The sequence below is a fragment of the Parasteatoda tepidariorum genome, chromosome 7, assembly GCF_982258835.1.
Source record: "Parasteatoda tepidariorum strain Cologne lab strain chromosome 7, Ptep-v5.0, whole genome shotgun sequence".
NCBI lineage: Eukaryota > Metazoa > Arthropoda > Arachnida > Araneae > Theridiidae > Parasteatoda > Parasteatoda tepidariorum.
The window spans coordinates 90,304,489-90,325,155 of NC_141761.1; the positions used below are offsets into that span (position 1 = coordinate 90,304,489).

The 20,667-nt window shown below is 32.2% G+C and overlaps 1 protein-coding gene across 1 annotated transcript in view; it reads right to left on the reverse strand.

The window, feature by feature from the left end:
- The window catches only part of LOC107447920 (fatty acid synthase), a 72,543-nt gene that overhangs the window by 29,515 nt on the left and 22,361 nt on the right, over positions 1 to 20,667 (reverse strand). The window contains exons 9-16 of the mRNA XM_043045247.3: positions 19,191 to 19,427; positions 18,255 to 18,447; positions 16,443 to 16,666; positions 15,256 to 15,557; positions 8,624 to 8,976; positions 5,922 to 6,161; positions 3,774 to 3,947; positions 194 to 1,331 (exon numbers count right to left, since the gene is read on the reverse strand). Of these exons, the coding sequence (XP_042901181.2) occupies positions 194 to 1,331; positions 3,774 to 3,947; positions 5,922 to 6,161; positions 8,624 to 8,976; positions 15,256 to 15,557; positions 16,443 to 16,666; positions 18,255 to 18,447; positions 19,191 to 19,427 (2,861 nt within the window). The remainder of the gene's footprint in view (positions 1 to 193; positions 1,332 to 3,773; positions 3,948 to 5,921; positions 6,162 to 8,623; positions 8,977 to 15,255; positions 15,558 to 16,442; positions 16,667 to 18,254; positions 18,448 to 19,190; positions 19,428 to 20,667) is intronic.

The window sequence follows — 20,667 nt, forward strand, 5'->3', positions numbered from 1 at the left end:
GATTGTATATATATATATATATATATATATATATATATATATATATATATATATATATATATATATATATATATATATATATATATATATATATATATATATATATATATATATATATATATATATATATATATAAAATTTTACTTTTGGAACGTTTTTGATATTGTAACATATGGTACATAACAATACAGACCTTATTCTTTCACCTCCAGGTTCTTGTTTCAAGCAATTAACCATTCCTAGTATTCCACTGCAAAAATCATCTTCTGATACAAGCCATAAACATTCCTCGTCACTTTGTCTTAAGCGTTTTTTAATCTCTTCAACCCAAGCAAATTCAGGGTTTCTGGTTATATTTACAACATGATGTTCCACGCATGGCATGGCTGGACGGATTAGATACAATGCTGATCCATAATCATTACGGGCGCAGCTCAAAACCAGTAATTTGTTGTCCTGAAGGATTTGATCCAACGTGGGACGAGATTGGACAGTACCACACTGCCTTGATAAGAACTCTTCAAATGATGTTAGTTTTTCTTTGTGGTAAAATATAATAAATCCATTCTTCGCCAGCATGGAACATGAAGTTTCAACCAGCTGTCTCAGTTCGGTTACCGAGCCACTGTAAAACGAAGACACGACAACGTCCTCTTTCTTTTTCAAACTTAATTTAGCTAGGGATGACAGAGGATGTAAGGCAAGATTATTCAAGATATCGCTATCTACTGTTTTCTCGTCATCACACATGAGTGTATAGTTTTTATACCTTAAATGAGGATGTTTTTTCGCTAAAGCCATAATGTGAGGAATTATTGGAGAGCATTGGGAATTTATTTCGGTGACATTTAATTTATGAAATGTATTTTCTGCGACTATGTCCAACATAATCTTTAAAGCATATCCCGTGGCTATTGTAGAGTTCAAAGGATCTTTTCCAAATCCTTTTAAATCATGCATGTTTTCCGTCGATATTTCCTTTTTCGATGCATGTTTTAGACCTTTAAGGATAATCTGGTTTCCTTCAAATTCTTTTATAACGTTTTCCTCGGCTTTCTCTTGATTTTTGACCTCAACGTTCAATTCTGATTTTATTCCTAATTTTGGACCATTAAGCTGTAGAAGTTCATGGTATTTTTTCATGTATTGGTGAATTTCTTCGCATTCTTCTTCGTATGTATACTGGAACTCATATGGAATAAAAGTATGCTTTTCAAGTGTAGCTGCTTCCTTTTCTGTTCGACAATTAGCTCTTTCAACGGACATACTATCAATTTCAATACCAACAGAGCGACAAATGTTCGTATTACGATTAAAGTTCACTGGTATCTCTGTAAAATAACAACGAAAACAAGTTTTTAGTTCAGGAAAATTATTAAATCGATTTACTGTGGAAAGAAATAAAAAGAGATAGATTTTAGATCTTTTTTTGAAAAGTATCGCCAAATAGGATTATTAACACATACACACATATTTTTAAACAATATACGTAGGTTAAAAATATAAAGAAAACATGGAAAATAATAAAGATTACTAAAAAGAGTAGAAGAAAAATATTTGAATAAAATATTTGTAAAAATATTTTTAAACAAATTATTTAAAAAAAAATCAGAAGCCGGAAAACAAAATAATGAAACTATATAATCTCTTCATCAGCTCACACGATTATATCAGCAAGAAGGAGTGCTTTCTAACATTGTATTATTGTAGCCAAAGCAAAATATATCAATACAATAGTGTGAGGAGCACTCAAAAAAATTGAAATGAAAATGGAACACATTGAGAAAAATGTATATACGAAAAAAACAGAAAATAAAATATAAAGAAAATATAGAACAAGACACAAAACGAAATCTATGCGAGTATCAAATTCAAATGAACTTACGCGTACCGGAATCTTTCAAGAATGATTTAAAATATTTTTGTATTACAATTGCCAGATTAGACAAAATATATATACAGAAGCGCAAATAAAGTTTAGGAGCGTAAATAGAGGTATCTTTTATGGCGTGTTCTTACTGCAGTACTGAAGAGCGTTAGATTTGTTAACCTTGATATATATATATATATATATATATATATATATATATATATATATATATATATATATATATATATATATATATATATATATATATATATATATATATATATATGAAAATCAATAAAGCTTTGTAAAGCCTTATAACTTTAGTCATGATATAAGGGGAGGAGCTAATAATAGACGTGAAAATTCTCGTTGTGGGATTGTTGAATTAAATTATTTTCCACTCTAATATTTGCTGTTCCCTATGTACGAAGACTGACGCTACAAATTACTAATTTAAATCATTAAGATATTTTACATACAGAAAAAGTTAAAGCAAAAAAAAAAAGAAAATGCTTAGTCTGAAAACTTTTGCTCCCTATAGTTCTCTAGATTTTCTTGCTGTTTTGTTCTTAAATATTACCTTTTGTATAATTTTTATTACATTTTACAACTATCGTTGAACAGTTTACCGAATTTTGTGGTTTGCGACTACCAATGTTCAACTCCGTAGCCTTGTAATTTTGAACTCAATCCAGAAGACAAGGAAAGTCCTTGATCAAGTAATGGGAGAAATTTGCCTTCGTGGAGGGTTTTTTGATGGAACTAACCAGCATTTGCATTGCATGGTGAGGAAAGCCTCTCACGGTTAACCTGACAGCAAGGCGAGTGTAGCCTATGATCCGTCTACCGCTGAGGATATTTTACGTCGGCACTGTGGTCGGTTTGAGCCGAGTGCGGAATTCGTATCGACAAGTCACCGCTGAAATTCGAACCCGGTTCACCTTATTGGAAGGTGAACGCTCTATCCTCTGCGCTACCACTGCTCTTGTTACAATCTAGAATTTATGTATTTTTCGGATATTATCAGCCATGTATATTTTTGTATATTTTGGCACGGCTATTCTGGAATGCAAGCAAAATGCACCTATCAATCTGTAACATGGTGTGCCTGATGACGAGTTGTTGAACTCATTTTGTTTTTTCTTTTACCTTTACCCTTTTCTTTTTTTTTTAATTCCAGAACTTAATAACCTTGTCTTTAAGCTTCATTCATTTGGGTATTGCTGTGTAGCTTACATTTTGTAGGTAATTTAAATTTTTGTTTTTTAATGGCTTTAAGGAATTGTTGCTAACGAGCTGGAAAGAATTTAGTATATTACGCGTTCTTTAATATCCACAGATATTCGAATGAAGTAAAAAATACTCCCATTATGCTCACATTTGAGATTGAAAAAGCTATAAAAATGGATCATCACCTCAGGATTATAACCTTCGACTTTATGAGCTACTTAAATTTTCGTTTTTAAACCAACTAAGTTAACAGAAAGAAAAAAAAATTCAGTTCTTTGTTAGAGGTTGCGTTAACCTTTTATGCATATTAAGGGCTGGAAAAACTAGACACGTTGTATTCATATACAAAATACATATCTGCCAACTTTTAATCCCTTCCATTATGATTTTTCCCAGTGGTATTAAAATGGAATAAAAATTTCAATTTTAAGCAAAAAAATATGTTGTATTTTAAAAAGCTTAAGCTGCCTATCATGAAAGTAACACATATTAATATATAAGCTTAATTTTTTTAAGAATAGTGGTGAAGAAAATCATTTAAAAATTTAGTTTATAAAAGAAAAAATAGTATATATTTACTACCACTTTAAATATAAAAATGAAATTTTACGCCAAATGCGTAAATGTTGGCAGGTATGAAAATATATGTTATGTAAAAATATGTATATCATACCTCTAATATTTTCATCAGTAGCAAGTTTCTGCTTTAGAACATTAGGATCCATTTTTAAAGAGTAGATTTCAGTTGGCAAGACTAAGTCATCAGGGTTTGCTAGTATGAAAGTCTGAAAGCATGCGTCCAACAAAGGTACCCATCGATCCTTCCATTGCAAAAGATATTGAGTTCCTAAGCGAGGATAAACATGACAATTTCTAATTTAATTAGTCCCAACAGAAATAAACAAAAAATTATAGTTTTTTTTAATAAACAATGCTAGCCAAACGCTAGTTTTATAAACAATGCTAGCCAAAATAAATAAAAATAAAAATTAGACAATTTTTCTTTCAGCGAATAAAAATTTAAATTCTTCTTCGAATTTAATTAGATAGGAATTCTTCATGTTGTTCTTTCTAATGAAATTTGGACAAACCTGGCTCACCAGCCATTACTCATTTGCGAACGAAGTCAGGAAGGTGCGCCTCTCATTTGACAAGAGAGCACCGCAAGGGTGAAAGTATGACTTCACTCAAAACCCCAGATAGATGGCAGCACCACTTTTCGCCAGACCACTTCCTCAAATTAGACATAGATCTCAAGGAGAAGGAAATTTTCTCCAGATCTCTGTACGAATGGTACTGCTCAGCAACCGATCACAGAACTTTCGATCCCACAGATTTTTCGAATCCCGACTTTTTCGATTCACAAACAACTGGGCTATGACGGCCCTAACATGTGTTTATTCTGCAATAGTTTGGGGTCAACTGAGTCGTACTATGGTCTTTAAAATGAAATCTGCAGGCACACTAGGATATACCCTAGTGCGCTTGCAGATCTTCAAACCCTGCGGATCTTCAAGCCCCACACACTAAACTTCTTTTTTTCCTTTTCAATTAAAAATTACAGTTTTTCACTCTTTGAACCGACATCGCTTTCGCAGTAGAAACTATAAAACTCTTTAGAATCTAAAAGTTGCTTTTATTTATTTTTTAAAAAAATACAGTCAATTCGCTATAACTCGAAGTACGATAACTCGAATATTACTATAACTCGATTGTTTTATGAGGTCCCGACCCTTTTATCTTCAATTTCATGTTAATTATTCTCGATTACTCGAATTTTACTCCTTTTAACTCGATTTTTTTATGAGGTCCCGACCCATTTATCTTCAATTTCATGCTAATTATTCTCGATTACTCGAATTTTACACCCTTTAACTCGATTTGTTTTGGATCTTTTGAAGCAAGAAAAAAATCCTAGGAGCTGATATCTTGTCCCTTCCTTAGCAACACACACACAATGTCTTTCGCACTCTTCATGGAGAAGCTAAAGCTGTCCCTCTTGAAGTATGTGAACAGTGGTTAAATGAAACGTTACCAAATTTACTTCAAGGATACAGTTAAAATGATGTTTTCAATATTGCTGAAATGGGTTTATTTTTTAAATGCCTTCCAAATAAGATAGCTATGATGCTTAAGGATAAAAACTGCTCAGGGGGTAAAATGAGCAAGGAACGTTTGACTGTCCTAGTTGGAGGAAATGAGTCTGGGACAGAGAAATTGCCCTTACTTGCTATCGGAAAATACCGAAATCCCCGATGTTTCAAGAATGTAAAAACGTATTCTTTGGATTACAAGTCTAACAAAAAGTTTTGGATGACATCAGTATTATTTGAAGACTATGTAAGAAAATTGGATCGGAAATTCTTCGCTAAGAAAAGAAAACTGATACTCTTTATGGATAGATGCACAGCGCATAGTGATCTACCTAATTTGAAGGCAGTAAACTTGCAATTTCTCCCGCCAAACACAACAGTTGCAGCCGATGGACCAGGGTATCATAAAGTGCTTCAAACAGTTTTATCGTAAATGGCTTGTCAGAAAAATGATGTTAAATATTGTAAGCATTTAGAAGATTTGTAATTAATAAGCATTAATTAAATAATCCGACAATATTTTGAAAGTCCAAAACCGAAACTAACGGTAAGTCGAACTTTCGATATGTCGAAGTTTTTCGTCAGTACTATCAGATTCGAGTTATCGCGAATTCACTGTATATATATTTTAACTCTTAGCTTGCTTGTTCACAAAACTTACACTGTTTTGTAAAACGCACTTAAAGAAACACGTATACTGGAAAATAAATAAAAAAAACAATTTATACCGTCCAAACTCATTTTTGATATAGCTTGAAACTCAGGTCCATATTTATATCCTTTCAGTCTCAAATCGTTGTATATGTCTTTTCCATCAACAGTTGACTCTTTGTCGGCGTTATACACAGGTTCTGATTCACAATATTTGAAACCATCCCATTCATCTATTTCTCCACTTGCAACGATCGAATTTCTTTCAAAAATTTCAAAGCTTTTGCCGAGGAGATTAAAGCTCAACTTCAAAGTATCTGGAAATACAGAAAATAAATTAGCGTTAATTAGGAAAATACTATTTAATAATGAAAGACAAACTATAATCGTGCCAATAGAATGTCCAAGCCAAAAGCTAAACTACATCCTTGAAAAAGGAATCAATCAATGGTCATAATTTTATAGTTACGCATGTCAACTAGCTGTTTTCACTATTATTAATGGACGATTCATATTCCCATCCCAATAGAAACGTATTCCTATTGGTTTCTATTTAACTGATCGATCATTGCTGGATTGACAGTGAAATGACATCAGCTTAGTCATCTCTACACAGTGACCTCCATTAATAAAGTCACTAGATTTTATAACCGTCGTTGAACAGCCGACACAGATTTATAGGTTTACGACTACTGATGTTCAACTCCGTAGCTTTGTAATTTTGAACCCAATTCAGAAGACAAGGGAACTCCTGGATCAAGTATTGGGAGAAATTTGCCTTCGTGGAGGACTTTTTTTTTAATGGAGCTAACCCGCATTTGCGTTACATGGTGAGGAAGACTACGAGAGCATCCCACGGTTAGTCTGAGGCAAGGGGACTCTAACCCATGATCCGTCTACCACTGAGGATATTTCACGTCAGCAATGTGGTCGTTGCGAGCCGAGTGCGGTATTCTTATCGACCAGCCATTGCTGAAATTCGAGCCCGGTTCACCTCATTGGAAGGCGAACGCTCTATCCCCCGAGCTACCTCGGCTTTTATTATAATTTAGAATTTATGCATTTTTCGAATGCTAGCAGCCATGTATATTTTTGTATATTTTGGCACTTCGTATCGACTGGGATTCGAACCCGGTTCGCCTCATTGGAAGGCGAACGCTCTATCCCCTGAGCCATCGCGGCTCAAAAAAGTCACTAGATCATAAAATCTTTTACTTTTCAAAACTCTATCCCTTAAGCTATCACAGCTCTGAACGAATTATTGAATAATACATTTTTAGGGGGGGGGGGAGGCACTGGTTGGTAGGTCGGGTTCGTGAGAACGAGAGTTAAAATTCCACCGGCCGAAATATGGTGACTCATTCACAGCCGAAGAATGGTGTATTAATTGGTGACTTATACACGATAAATCTGTCGGGGTCACAAAGTCCTAAAATTTCTCATAAAAAATCAATACCACTGGTACTGAATTGGAGATTGACTGTTCTCTGGTTAGGTCAAAATTACGATCTGCAGATGAATGCATGTGGATGAACTACGTTCTATGGATGAGTGAGGTGTATATCAGGTAGGTTTTACAGGTCCACTCTGTAAAATGAGCTGTGACTGTGTGTGGCATAAATCATATTCTTGGCCATAGATGACGCGACTGAAAAATAGGAAACCCATACTCTGTTTTAAATTCGCTAGATTCCCCATGCAGGCTTAGCTGGTATGACAAAAGATGCTATAGAAATAACAACATTCATTTATCCCACCATTTTCACCATATTCCCACCTCTCGCTGTACTTTTTCTATCTAAATCTTCTATCTTAATCTAAGTATCTAAATCTTAGAGTTTTGGAGCAACAAAAAATAAACCTTCTGGAACAAAATTTGATATTTCTGTACCACTTTTAGGATAGGTGTCTAAAATTGTTCTTTACAGTCTAAATTTCGAGACACTAGCACGAACATTACCAGAACTATAATGAGACAAAATATTTCTTTCATTTCCGAAGATTTATTATTTATCCTAATTTGTGTTTCTCCCCTCTTCTTGTAAATAGACAATAGATATTAAGTAAATAATCCCAAGACACTGAAGCTGTACGATATTAATTGATTAAAAACTTCATTCCTTTCAAAAATATGCAAAATGGAAGTAATAGTCGATGTGTTCCAAACGCTCGGAAATAGGCGCTCATTTTCAAGACTTGCCAGACATGAATGAGAACTGATTTGGAAGAGCAAACTTAACGTTGCCAACGAAAAATGGAAAAATAATGGGGAAAAACAAAGCTATAAAAACCATAGTAGACCAGAGAGAAAAAAGATGAAAATTGGAAGGAAAAAAAACGCAATGTCCGAGAAGGGCAAATCAGGGAAAAATGTATTTCCACACGCTAAGGAGAGGTGGAGAGAAACTAATGTCGTTAACAAGGGAATCAGCATTCATATAAATAAAACAAGATTCCAGGACATCAAGTTGAGCTAATGTGACTAGTGTGAAAATAATTTTGTCATTCTCGAAATTGAATTTATGCCCAAGATTCCATCAATGTACAGCAATTGATAATTTGTCGTATTCTTGATAACGATCTAATAATACCGACTGTTATTTCCATTTTGTTAAATTTCCTTGTTATTCTATATATTGTTCCCTTGTACCGTTTTGAAGGGAATGAAATATTTAATCAAGTGATAGACAACAGATAGTTTGAAATTAGACATCTTTCCAGTGTTTCACTTATTTACTTGTAGTAAATAGAATGGGTTGGCTTAATAATGTACCCTTACCCATGTGTATGACTACAGCCCGGTGTATCTTGAAGTTCTGGATAATGATAGGCAATTCTTCAGCAATTCTTTGAAGTTTCCTGGCTAGCATTTTCCATGCAAACACAACGTATCCCGCAGCCGGAAAAATGGATCTTTTATCTATGAAGTGATCCAGTAAGTAAATGTCTTTTAGACTTGGATTATATGTGTGAGAGATTTCTTTGGTTTTTTGTTCCCCCTTTCTGACTTGGAATGAAATAGAATGATTCCACTTGATTAAATCAGATATGCATGGCGTGTTTCTTGGAACTGGAAACTGTACTGCAGGATACAATTTTTCTACTCTAGGGTCTAGTCCATGCTGATACATCCTATAAGAATATATATATATATATATATATATATATATATATATATATATATATATATATATATATATATATATACAGTAGAGTCCCGATAATCCGAGCCCCGGTTATCCGAGTTTCCGCTTTAACCGAGCTATCAAATATTTTAAGGACTTTTTTGTTCTAGTTTTTTTTTATTTTTAAAAATACCGCCGAAAAATAAATCTGAATTTTATCTTCCAAACACTCGGGAAAACAAAATCTAACAACTTGATCCCATGAAATGATCGTTAATATCGTCAGTAATGAAAATGAACCTAGCGAAGATGATGAATACAGTGACGATGAAAATCAATATATAAAAATCTCTCACACAGATGAACTTAAAGCTGTCGAAAATGCTACTGAATACATAGAACAACAAAAAGATGCGACACCAGCCTTCCTGTTATCCCAAAAAATGGCAAAACATTGCTGCAGAAAAGCACCAAAGTTATGTAAAACAAAAAATGATTAAGGACTTTTTTTAAGTAAAAACTCTTTAATTCTAGCAGAGTATACTTTTTAAGTTTTTTCAAGTAAGCTTTTTAATAATAATAGGAATTATATGTGGTATACTCGTATAAATTTTATATTTCTTAAATATATTACATTTATACCAACTCTTTTTCTTTCTTTTTTTAATACTCTTCGTTTTAACCAAGTTTTTCAGTTATCCGAGTTAGTCGTGGGCCACATTAATTCGGATAATCGGGACTCTACTGTATATATATATATATATATATATATATATATATATATATATATATATATATATATATATATATATATGGGTATGCGATAAAGCTAAAAGCACATTCGTCATATTTTTTCTTCTTAATAACTTTTGTTCGATTAGTATAGTTAATTTTAACACATGTTTATCTTATTTTACTTCATATCTGTCTGTTTTTCTCCTTTCAACTTAAAGTCATTTAAAATTACATTTCGTTAAAAAAATTTTTAGAGGCACAGGCACATTATAAAAAAGAGTGCTTTTTATCTTTGAATGAGTATTCTTTATTCTGAAATGCTCTTTCGCGGTTGTAAAGGGATTCATCCTAATGAGAACCTTTATATATATATATATATATATATATATATATATATATATATATATATATATATATATATATATATATATATATATATATATATATATATATATATATATATATATATATATATATATATATATAAGTTCAAAATGAAGAATGAAACAACGAAAAATTATAGACATATGAAGAAAAAAAGGGGGGGGAATAATAAGTAAAAAAATAACAAGCAACAGTTTAAAAAAAAAAAAGAAGAAATTTTATTTAAAAAACCGGAAAAAAAAGATATTGTCTTTTCATCAGCCCACATGATTATATCCGTAAAACAAAGTGCTTTCTGATATTGTATCAATAAAGCCAAAGCAAAATATATTAATACAATAGTGTGAGGAGCACTCAAATTTTTGGACTCAACTTACATGGACGGAAATTTTTCAAGAATGATTTAAAAATGTTTTCGCAGAAATATTGCCAGATTACAAAATATGAAAACAAAAGCGCAAATTGAGTGTAACAAGAGGGTTAAGTGTCGTTCGTGCCGTTGAGTTTAAAGTGTCGTTCTTACTGCACTGCTGAAGTGATCTGTTATCCTGTGCATTGATTTGTTAGTTACCAATGATGGGCTCGAAATGGATGTAAGCAAGGTAATATTATACTGGATAATTTTAAAAATTGACCATAAATAGTTTTAGAAAATAGATGTTTATTTAAGAAAAAATAGAAAAGAGAAACATAAATTGCCTGTTTCACAAGTAATTTTAGCCACGGATTTGCACGAAATGGATTAGCACATGGAAAAATTATATAAATTATCAAAGAAAAAAATTTTAATAGATAATTTTAACATATGTATATATTCCCGCTAACTTTGACTCTATTCGAGCTTCACAGTGCATGAGCGAAAATTTCACTAAAAAAATAAGGTATACCTTCAAATACATATTTTGCATAACGTTTGACAAAGCTTAAACTTTAACGCTGTTTCTCAAAAGCCGTAATTTTTAATGTGTGTGTGTTGATTTGATTGCGGTGTGTGCTGTTTGTTTGAGTTTTCGAAAGTTTTTCTTCATTTTTATTTTCTAATTTTTAAATTTCCCGGATTCCCCGTATGTGGGGCGGGACAGGGTTAACCCAAGCTATATTTTTTAAAAAACTGAATTGCTTGCTGTATTCGATGGTATAAGGTGGTATGAAATAGGAAAAATCAGACGAAACGCTTTTCTGCAACTGAGTACTTGCAACTCGAAGAGAAGTAAAGTGTTTATTCCTAACCATGTGATTGAAATCAGATTTAATTGGATACCTGTAAGCGACATCACGCGTGTGTGTTGAACCTGATTGGCTTCTGAATTGACAAATGCTGTGATTAACCTACTATGACGTCACTTGCACGTAACTAATTGTCGCAGTTTCGACGAGAAACATCAAGATACCCATAGCCACAAAATATGCCAGAATGAATTTAAATTACTTGACTGAAAAAGAGGTAGGGAACTTAAAATAGTAATGTAATTTTAAAATTATACACTTTTACTTTACTACAGTTCGTTTTTTCTTACTTTAATATTTTATTGCTTATTACATGAAATTCGGCAGAAGTAGGTAATGTTGCCAATGAACAACAAACCTTTATGTTTATTCAACTATCAGTTATCACTGAACATAATATAGTAAAAGTATTTTTATTATGAAAATAAAATTTTGACACTCTTCTCTTCTTTTAAAATTATTGCACTCTGCAATCATTGTACATATAGCTTCATTTAAGATTTATATACACGTTTTTAACAAAATGAAGAAAATTTAAAGAATTAATCATTTACTCTCTCAGATTCGATCTGTCTTCTCATCAAAATGCTCGAGAAGTAGTTCAATATAATCCCGAATAACCAGCATTGAACATTATTTTTTAGTAGCCTTGACTATATTTGCATGCACATCCGTTCGACTCTCTGGATCATCTTAAGGATCCAAAGGCAAATTTCTAGGGCATTCTGCACTTTGCTACCTGGTTTTGAGCATTACAAGATAGTTGTATTTAAAATTCAAAATCTATGTCCTACTTTCTATCTTTACGTAATGATACTTAGGTGATCAGTTCTACCCAGAGTTCAGTTCTTGATGTGTGTCTATGGTGGACTAAAAAAAGCTGTAGTGCAGTAAGGGAAGAAGTTAATTACATACGGACAAAGTTTTCACAGGCACCTGGACGAAACATTTTGCCGGCACAAAAAGCCTTATTTTCTAGTTTGAAGATCTTTCATACAAAATTACAGTTTTTAAATGGATAAAATTATCTACAATTTTGTTAAAAATAAAACTAATTAATAAGTACTACATTTTTTGTAAGGAATTTTGGCCGGTTCCTCAGAATTCTGACTCGCGAACAAATGTCCCAGGCTGCCCTGGATGTCTAGGACCTTGTAATCGAATGTAAGTTACACGCATATTTATCGTAAATTCTTATATAAAATAGAAATACCTGCTACTTTTTCACTAAAATTTTAGTATTTCTAAATTTCCCTTAGAATTAACATGTGTACCTGGTTTTAACACACCAGTGGAGTTAACCGGGTGATTTGACATTTTCTAGAAAAATCTAGTAAAAATATTATTAATAAAAATAGTAATACATCAATGACTTTTCAGAAATGACATATAGAACACAATTAAACAATGAATATCTCAATTAAATCTTAATTAAATTAAATCAGTTTCTGGGTCGAACTGTACAGCTTAGCTCCAAGCATTCGGATCTTTACTACCCGGTATTACCCCACTTTCCTGTACTACATATAACTTTAGATGAAAATATAAAAAATAATTGAAAACAACACTCAAAACTTGTCAGCAATTAACTGTATTTTATGTCATGATATTAAAATTCTTAAACAGATTTATAGCCCGTAATTTTTAAAAATGTATAAAATGCAGAAAAACCAAATGAATAATAAAATTACGTGCAATTTTACATCGTCTCATAATCATAACGTAAGCAGAGGAATATAATGGAAGTTTTCAAGATTCTGCTCCGCTTTACCCAGAGTTAACCCACGGCTACAGTTAACCAATCATTAGATTTGTATAACTGATTACGTTAATCCTCTATAAATAATATTTTTCCAACTATAGTTTTCGTGGTGAAAATAATTTAATAATTAAAGACACTATACACGGTGCGCCTTAACTAAAATTAAATAAAATGCTCTTACACCTAGAAAATTAGAAGAGATTATGAATTTACAATGTTCTTTGATAATAAAAATCGGAAAATTAAAATAATCTGTGGAGAGATTTTGAGAAAAATCTACTTTGATCATTTTTGCACACGAAGTACGATATTTCAAAAATGTTAGCATCATTTTATACTTATAAATAGAAGAAAAAATGGCACATTTGTATATTTATAATAACCGTTAATAATAGAGTTTATAATTATTAGAAGTTTTTTAATTGTTAATTATAGTCGATGAACCACTATTTAAAAAACAAAAATAATAAAAACTTAAATCGACTTTGACACAAGCACTGTGAAATTAGCACAAGCACTGTGACTTTAAAAATGGCAGCTTACATTCGTGTGTGTACACGAAGTAAAAAAGCAATTGAATCAGGATAAAAAACAAAACTTAATATCACAGCTCATTCTATCGACAATTATTTTGATTTTAAGGAATTTCCTTTCGTTTGTATAAAAGGTGATGAAGTCTCTGATGCTCCTGCGCTTGGAGTTTACTGCAAAGATGTTCCTGCTTTTGTTCAGTATGTGAAAAATAAACGAGACGTACTTTATGTTCCCTTAAAAATGGGTATTGATGGAGGAGGTCGATTTTTAAAAATATGTCTTTCTGTACAGTCAAATGAGTTGGACTTCGAGTGCAGCGGTAAGCGTGCTAAGTATGATGAGGGGATAGCTGCAAGGAAATTTAAGGATTCTGGAGTTAAACGACTATTCATTCGAGCAGCCGTTCCGAGTGCACAAGAAAATTATAAGTATGTAGATCAACTCATTTCAACGTTGAATATAAGTCCTTTCCACGGCACAATTGCAACCGATTTGAAGTTAGCGAATATCTTAGCAGGTATAATGTTGCACAGCAGCGCATATCCATGCACTTATTGTTATGACAAGAAAGATGAGCTAAGCAGCTGTGATGGATTGAGATCCCCCCAAAATTTTTCATGGTATTGACAAGTTGGCTGAAGGAAAAGGTTCAAAAATCAAAGCGAAAGATTATTTCAATTGCATTCATCCACCTCTAATTGCAACTGTTGGAGGCAAAACATTCCTAGACATTATTCCACCGCCAGAATTACGCCTTATGCTTGGTGTTGTTAACACTGTTTTCACGCATATGTTGAAAGAGTGTGAAAATGAATCGCTGACATGGACAAAAGCTTGTCACGTTCAGCATGAAATCAGACGAGGATGTTCTGGGTTTAAAGGAAATGCATGCAAAACACTTTTGGATAAAGAAGAACTTCTGCACCAGTTTAAAAATCTAGCAATACTGAAGTACGTTAAAGTATTTGACGACTTCAAAAAAGTGGTTTCTGTATGCTTCGGAAATAATCTTGACCAAAATTTCAAAGCATGTATAGAAGCTTTCAAAAAGAGCTACATGGACTTAGGTGTCAACGTTACACCAAAGGTTCATGCAGTTTTTTTTTCACATTAAACAGTTCTGAGACAAAAACGGTGAAGGATTAGTATTTTTTTTGGGAGCAGGTGATGGAGTTCGTACATTTTGATTTCTTAAAGTCTTCCTGGGAAATTAATAAGGTTGCTACAAATCACCCGGGTTATTCTATACACCTTTGAAGCGCTGTTTGTAGATACAATGCTTCACATGTTTAAATTGATGTAATTATAATTAAATTATGTTACATTTTCATATTTTATCAGCAGTAAAATGTTTAAATAATAAAAGTTAAATAGAATTACTACTGAAAAATCATTATTTTATCATTTCTTTCCTTTCTATTGATATAAAACAACGCCAGATTTTCCAAAATCTTGCGCAAAAATGTTCAAAGTGGATTTTTTTAAAAATCTCTCCACAGATTATTTTGATTTTTTGATTTTTATTATCTGTTAACATTGTAAATTCAGAATCTCTTCTAATTTTCTAGGTGTAAGAGCATTTTATTTAAATTTGGTTAAGGCGCACCGTGTATAAAATGGGCAACATGATTCGCCGTGACTTACTTTCCAATAGATTCTAAGAGAAAATTCACATTGTTTGAAAAATTCTTCATCAAACTGAGATTTATTCTTTCTGAATTAATACCACACTTTAAAATAGGTTGAAGTAGATGATGAGGAGCAATTTCGATAGTGATGGCGTTTGGAGAAATTTTCTTCAACACCTCGTTGAATTTGACGGTAGTAATTATGTTATTTACGAAGTAATCGTCGTCAATAATCTGGCAGTTAGGTTTTTCCCAATCAGCCTCAGAAACTGAAGAACTTAGCCATCGTTTAGTTCTTTGTTTGGGTAGTTTTATAGCCTAAAAAAAATTAAATTTCATCAATATATGTATTTCTCTTATGTGGCACTATAAGTTTGGGTATTTCTCTATCTCTTGGCAACACTGTAGTTATTACTGATTTTATCAGGTTGTCTTAAGTAATCATTTAAGTAGCGTTAAAAAATTAGCTATACATTATGTATTTATTTAGATTCATTGTGTATTTGTATAGAATAAAAACATAGATACAAAGAAATAATCAAGGATTATTTTTTATCCTTTATGAAATGGCTGTAGAAATTTTAAACAATGAACGGTGTTATGGTACTGCATATTGTCATACTAATTATTGGGAATGGAACATGTCCTTCTAGCAATTCCGTTAAAAACTAATTAAGAAGTTAGAACTAGAGGTGGGGTTGCATATTTAGAATATTTAATTACAGCGAACCGGGTGAGAAATTCGTATTGACCAGCCATCACTGAGATTCGAACCCGGTTCACCTCATAGGAAGGCGAAAGCTCTCTCGTCTGAGCCCCCAATGCTCAAAACGAACTAAATTAATCACTGGAAAACAAGACTCTGTTTAACATTTTTAGCTAATAAAAAAAAAGATAATTATTTTTTGGTCCATTTTTCAAGTATGGCCAGTTTACGCCATTCTATTTCAAAGAGTTCATAAAAAAATTCTTAGCATTCTTAAAACGAACGTAAAACGTTCGAAAAGGTATGCAATCAATAATTAAACTGAAAAAGACTGAAATTCTTAAGCGATGTAACGTATGTGAAATACAGAGAAGAGGTTTTTCTTATAACCATCATACTTTGCATAACTCATTGCGTCAAATTATGATTTTAATAACCAACAAAATCATGAAATGTGTAACTTTGAGACTTACTAAGGAATAAGTGTTTGCACATACTTTTTTTGTCTTCAGTTTGTCAGCTATCAGTCTCATATATTTCGTATGAGCGGCGTAACCACAAGAATTTACAACAGTAGCAAGAATATTTTGTTTTCTCAGTGTCTCTGCGAACTTATCAACGTCATCTTTCAGTCCAGAAATTGTAACCGAGTTATCAGTATTGTGACATGCTGCATATACATTTTCAGGGCATTGTTCCAGTGCTTGTTTCCATGTAAGACCTATGAAAGTGGACAGAAACAAATAAGCCTTATTTAAAAACTACATAACCTATAACATACAATTTATATTATTGGGTTCGGTCTTTAACTCCGTACAGTGGCTAAACTAAGAGACTATTGACGACGATTTGGAATTCAACTTTGATGTTGATCCGAAAGCAATAATGGCGCATATGTACACCACACTACCAAAATTTAGATCAGAGAACAAGAGTAGGTAGTGAAACCCCCACCTCCGTACCGTGCTCCCCAATCAAATAATCATAAAGCATTAACTTTTTCCGGTCTGAAAGCCCCAAGTACTTTTTATTAAAATGGATTCAAAATCACTAAGACGCGATCAAAGAAAGGAAAATGTGATCCCTGTCCTTTGCAGAAGGAATCGAACCCCAAACTAAGCTGTTGTAATCAAAGACTCTTACCACCTCCCGAATGGGCGGCTCTTATGGAATATCACAATTTTTTTTAATGTTATAGAGGTAGATTTACTACAATTAAAAAAAAAGGTTATGAAACGTGGTCCAAAAAAAACAGGACACACTTAATGACTTTTCATCTAATGATCGCATCTTCACGTTCTAGAATACATTCTTAATCGTTCGAGGAGGGAATCTCAAATATGCTAATTAATTAGCGCTAACTATATTTTAATTTTTTACACAAAAACATACTTTCTATGTATAAACATACATTTTTTACAACGGATTCGGATTCCCGACTCCCAAAATATAGGCGATAGCCGCAATCAAGGAAATATGGTTCCCATAGTTTGATCAGGAGAGCGATCCAAAGTTTGAACCCCTTATGTTAATTTTACTTTTCGTGTAATCTCGCAAAACTTTCAAGCGAATTGAAAAATTCTTGCACGCAATTAAAAATTCGTTTAACGTCATTTCGTCATTTTAAAGTACCTAATTATACATTGCGTCATACAAAATTTGAGCGAAATTGGTTGAATAGTTCCTGAGAAACCGAGTTTTAAGAAAGTCGTTTAGTTAAAAATCGATTTTTTTCAGAAACTATGCAACCGATTTCGTACAAATTTTGTATTTAATCTTGTAAAATTAGACACTTTAGAATGATGTCAAAAATTTTGTACTTTACAATTCAAAATTTTTTCAACTATTATTAAAAATAAAATTATAAAAAATAATAAATAGTTACTAAAATTTATTTTTTGCATGGAATTACTTTGGATAAGCAAATTTTATAATTGTGCTCAAAAATTTCTCAATTTGCTTAAAAAGTTTCTGAGATATGGTGAAATACGCAAAAAGTAAAATTAACATTAGAGAAAAGAAACTTAGGATCACTCGCCTGAGCCTTTTGGGCCTTTTTTCCCCAATTGCGGCTACCCCCCCCCCTATTTTGGGGGTCAGAAATCCTAATCTGTCGCAAAAAGGTACGTTTTATATTCAAATAAATTACATTTCTGTGGACTTCGTAACTTAAAATATCGCCTGTGCTAATTAATTAGCATATTTGAGGTCATCCCTTCGAACAATTTAGATAGAAGATCCGATCATTAGATCAAAAGTTATTCAAGGTGGTCCTTTTTTTTGGTGCACTGTGCATGAAAATACCAAACCTGTTGCGACCATTGAGCCTCTAGCAAGCTCTGGTGATTCATCAACACATAAGCCAATATATAAAGCCAGCAACATGGTTTCTTCCAAAGAACTGCAACCATCTCCATAACTGGCTCCTATTTCACCAATACTATGTCCAATTATGCCATCTGGGTGTATGCCAATGTGATGTAAAAGGTCAGTTAGAGAAATCTAAAATGTACCGCCATTAGTAAGTAGAGCTCTTCTTTACAAATAATAATAACAAAAAAAAAACATAAATTTTTCGTTAGTTTAGTGTTTGATGCTCTATGTTTAATAACCAGTTTATGCTTTTGATTGAATACATTTGCTTTCAATGATTTTGACCAAAAATACATGAACAATTTAATCAAATCTAAAAAAACTGGTAATCGCGTAGTGAAGTGTTTCAATTCCAGAAAAATGAAACAAATTAAGCTTGCCTTAATTATTATTTTAGTACCCCTCTCAAGAGGTAAGCGGATCATGTGTTGGAATCCTTTTGTCGTCGGGATAACCGTGTTAGAATTTCGCGGTTTTTCCTCTCATGTAACACAAATGTGGGTTAGTTTCTTCGAAAAGTCCTTCACGAAGGATAGTTTGTCCTAATCCAGGAGTTCCCTTGTCTTCTGAATTCGGTTCAAAATTACAAGGATATGGAATTGAACATACCACTCATTGTAAACTCAGAATTGGCTGTTCACACACACAGAGTACCGGTTACAAAATATAATATAAAACTTTAACACTGACACTGATAATGGTTTCAAATGAGCAAAGAAGAGGATAATATTCTTAAACTTCAACTATTCTGATTTATCTTATTTAAATACCGCTGACCGTAAGAGGGTGAATCTTTGAAAATATGCACAGTTTATACAGTGGGATTAGATGAGAGATAGCCGTAATTTTAAAAATATGATATCAATAGTTACCTGTATAGCAGCAACGGAAACGAATGCTGGTAGAACACACCTGTCTTTTTCCAGTAAATCACTGTCCGAACTTATAATTTTGAATAGGTCTAGGTCATGTGACTTTAATACATCTGCACACTTTCTCATACTTGACGCAAATACATCAATTTGCATAAGTTTAGAGCCCATTCCTTTCCATTGACAACCCAAGCCAGTATATACAAACCATACTGGCCTCTGAACGTCAGTGCAGAGCTGAAATAGGTAGTAATAGTTTATTAATTAAAATACTATCGAATTGTTAACGGAATAAAAAGTATACTTATCACTGAAAACATATTACTCGAAGTAATAGGTAGCAACAATTTTTTAGTTAAAATACTATCATATCGTTAACGGAATAAAAAGTATATTTATCCCAGAAAACTTATTACTCGGAGTAAAAGATAGCAATCATTTCTTAGTTAAAATATTATCCGATCCTTAACGAAATAAAAAGTATACTTAGCACAGAAAACCTATTATTCGGAATAAATGGTAGCAAAAATTTCTTAGTTAAAATACTATCCAATAGTTAACGAAATAAAAAGTATACTGATCACTGAAAATTTATAACTTGGAGTAATAGGTAGCAACAATTAATTAGTTAAAATACCATAGAATTGTTAACGAAAAAGTATATTTATCACAGAAAACTTATTACTCGGAGTAAAAGGTAGCAACAATTTCTTAGTTAAAATATTATCCGATCCTTAACGAAAAAAAAAGTATACTTAGTACAGAAAACTTATTATTCGGAATAAATGGTAGCAAAAATTTCTTAGTTAAAATATTACCCAATAGTTAACGAAATAAAAAATATACTGATCACTGGAAATTTATAACTTGGAGTAATAGGTAGCAACAATTAATTAGTTAAAATACCACAGAATTGTTAACGAAAAAGTATATTTATCACAGAAAACTTATTACTCGGAGTAAATGGTAGCAACAATTTCTTAGTTAAAATATTACCCAATAGTTAACGAAATAAAAAGTATACTTAGCACAGAAAACTTATTATTCGGAATAAATGGTAGCAAAAATTTCTTAGTTAAAATACTATCCAATAGTTAACGAAATAAAAAGTATACTGATCACTGGAAATTTATAACTTGGAGTAATAGGTAGCAACAATTAATTAGTTAAAATACCACAGAATTGTTAACGAAAAAGTATATTTATCACAGAAAACTTATTACTCGGAGTAAATGGTAGTAACAATTTCTTAGTTAAAATATTACCCAATAGTTAACGAATTAAAAAGTATACTGATCACTGAAAACTTATTACTCGGAGTTATAGGTAGCAATAATTTCTTAGCTAAAATACAATCGAATCGTTAACAAAATAAAAAGTATACTGATCACTGAAAACTTATTAATCGGAGTATTAGGTAGCAATAATTTATTAGTTAAAATATTATCGAATCTTTAGCGAAATAAAAAGTATACTT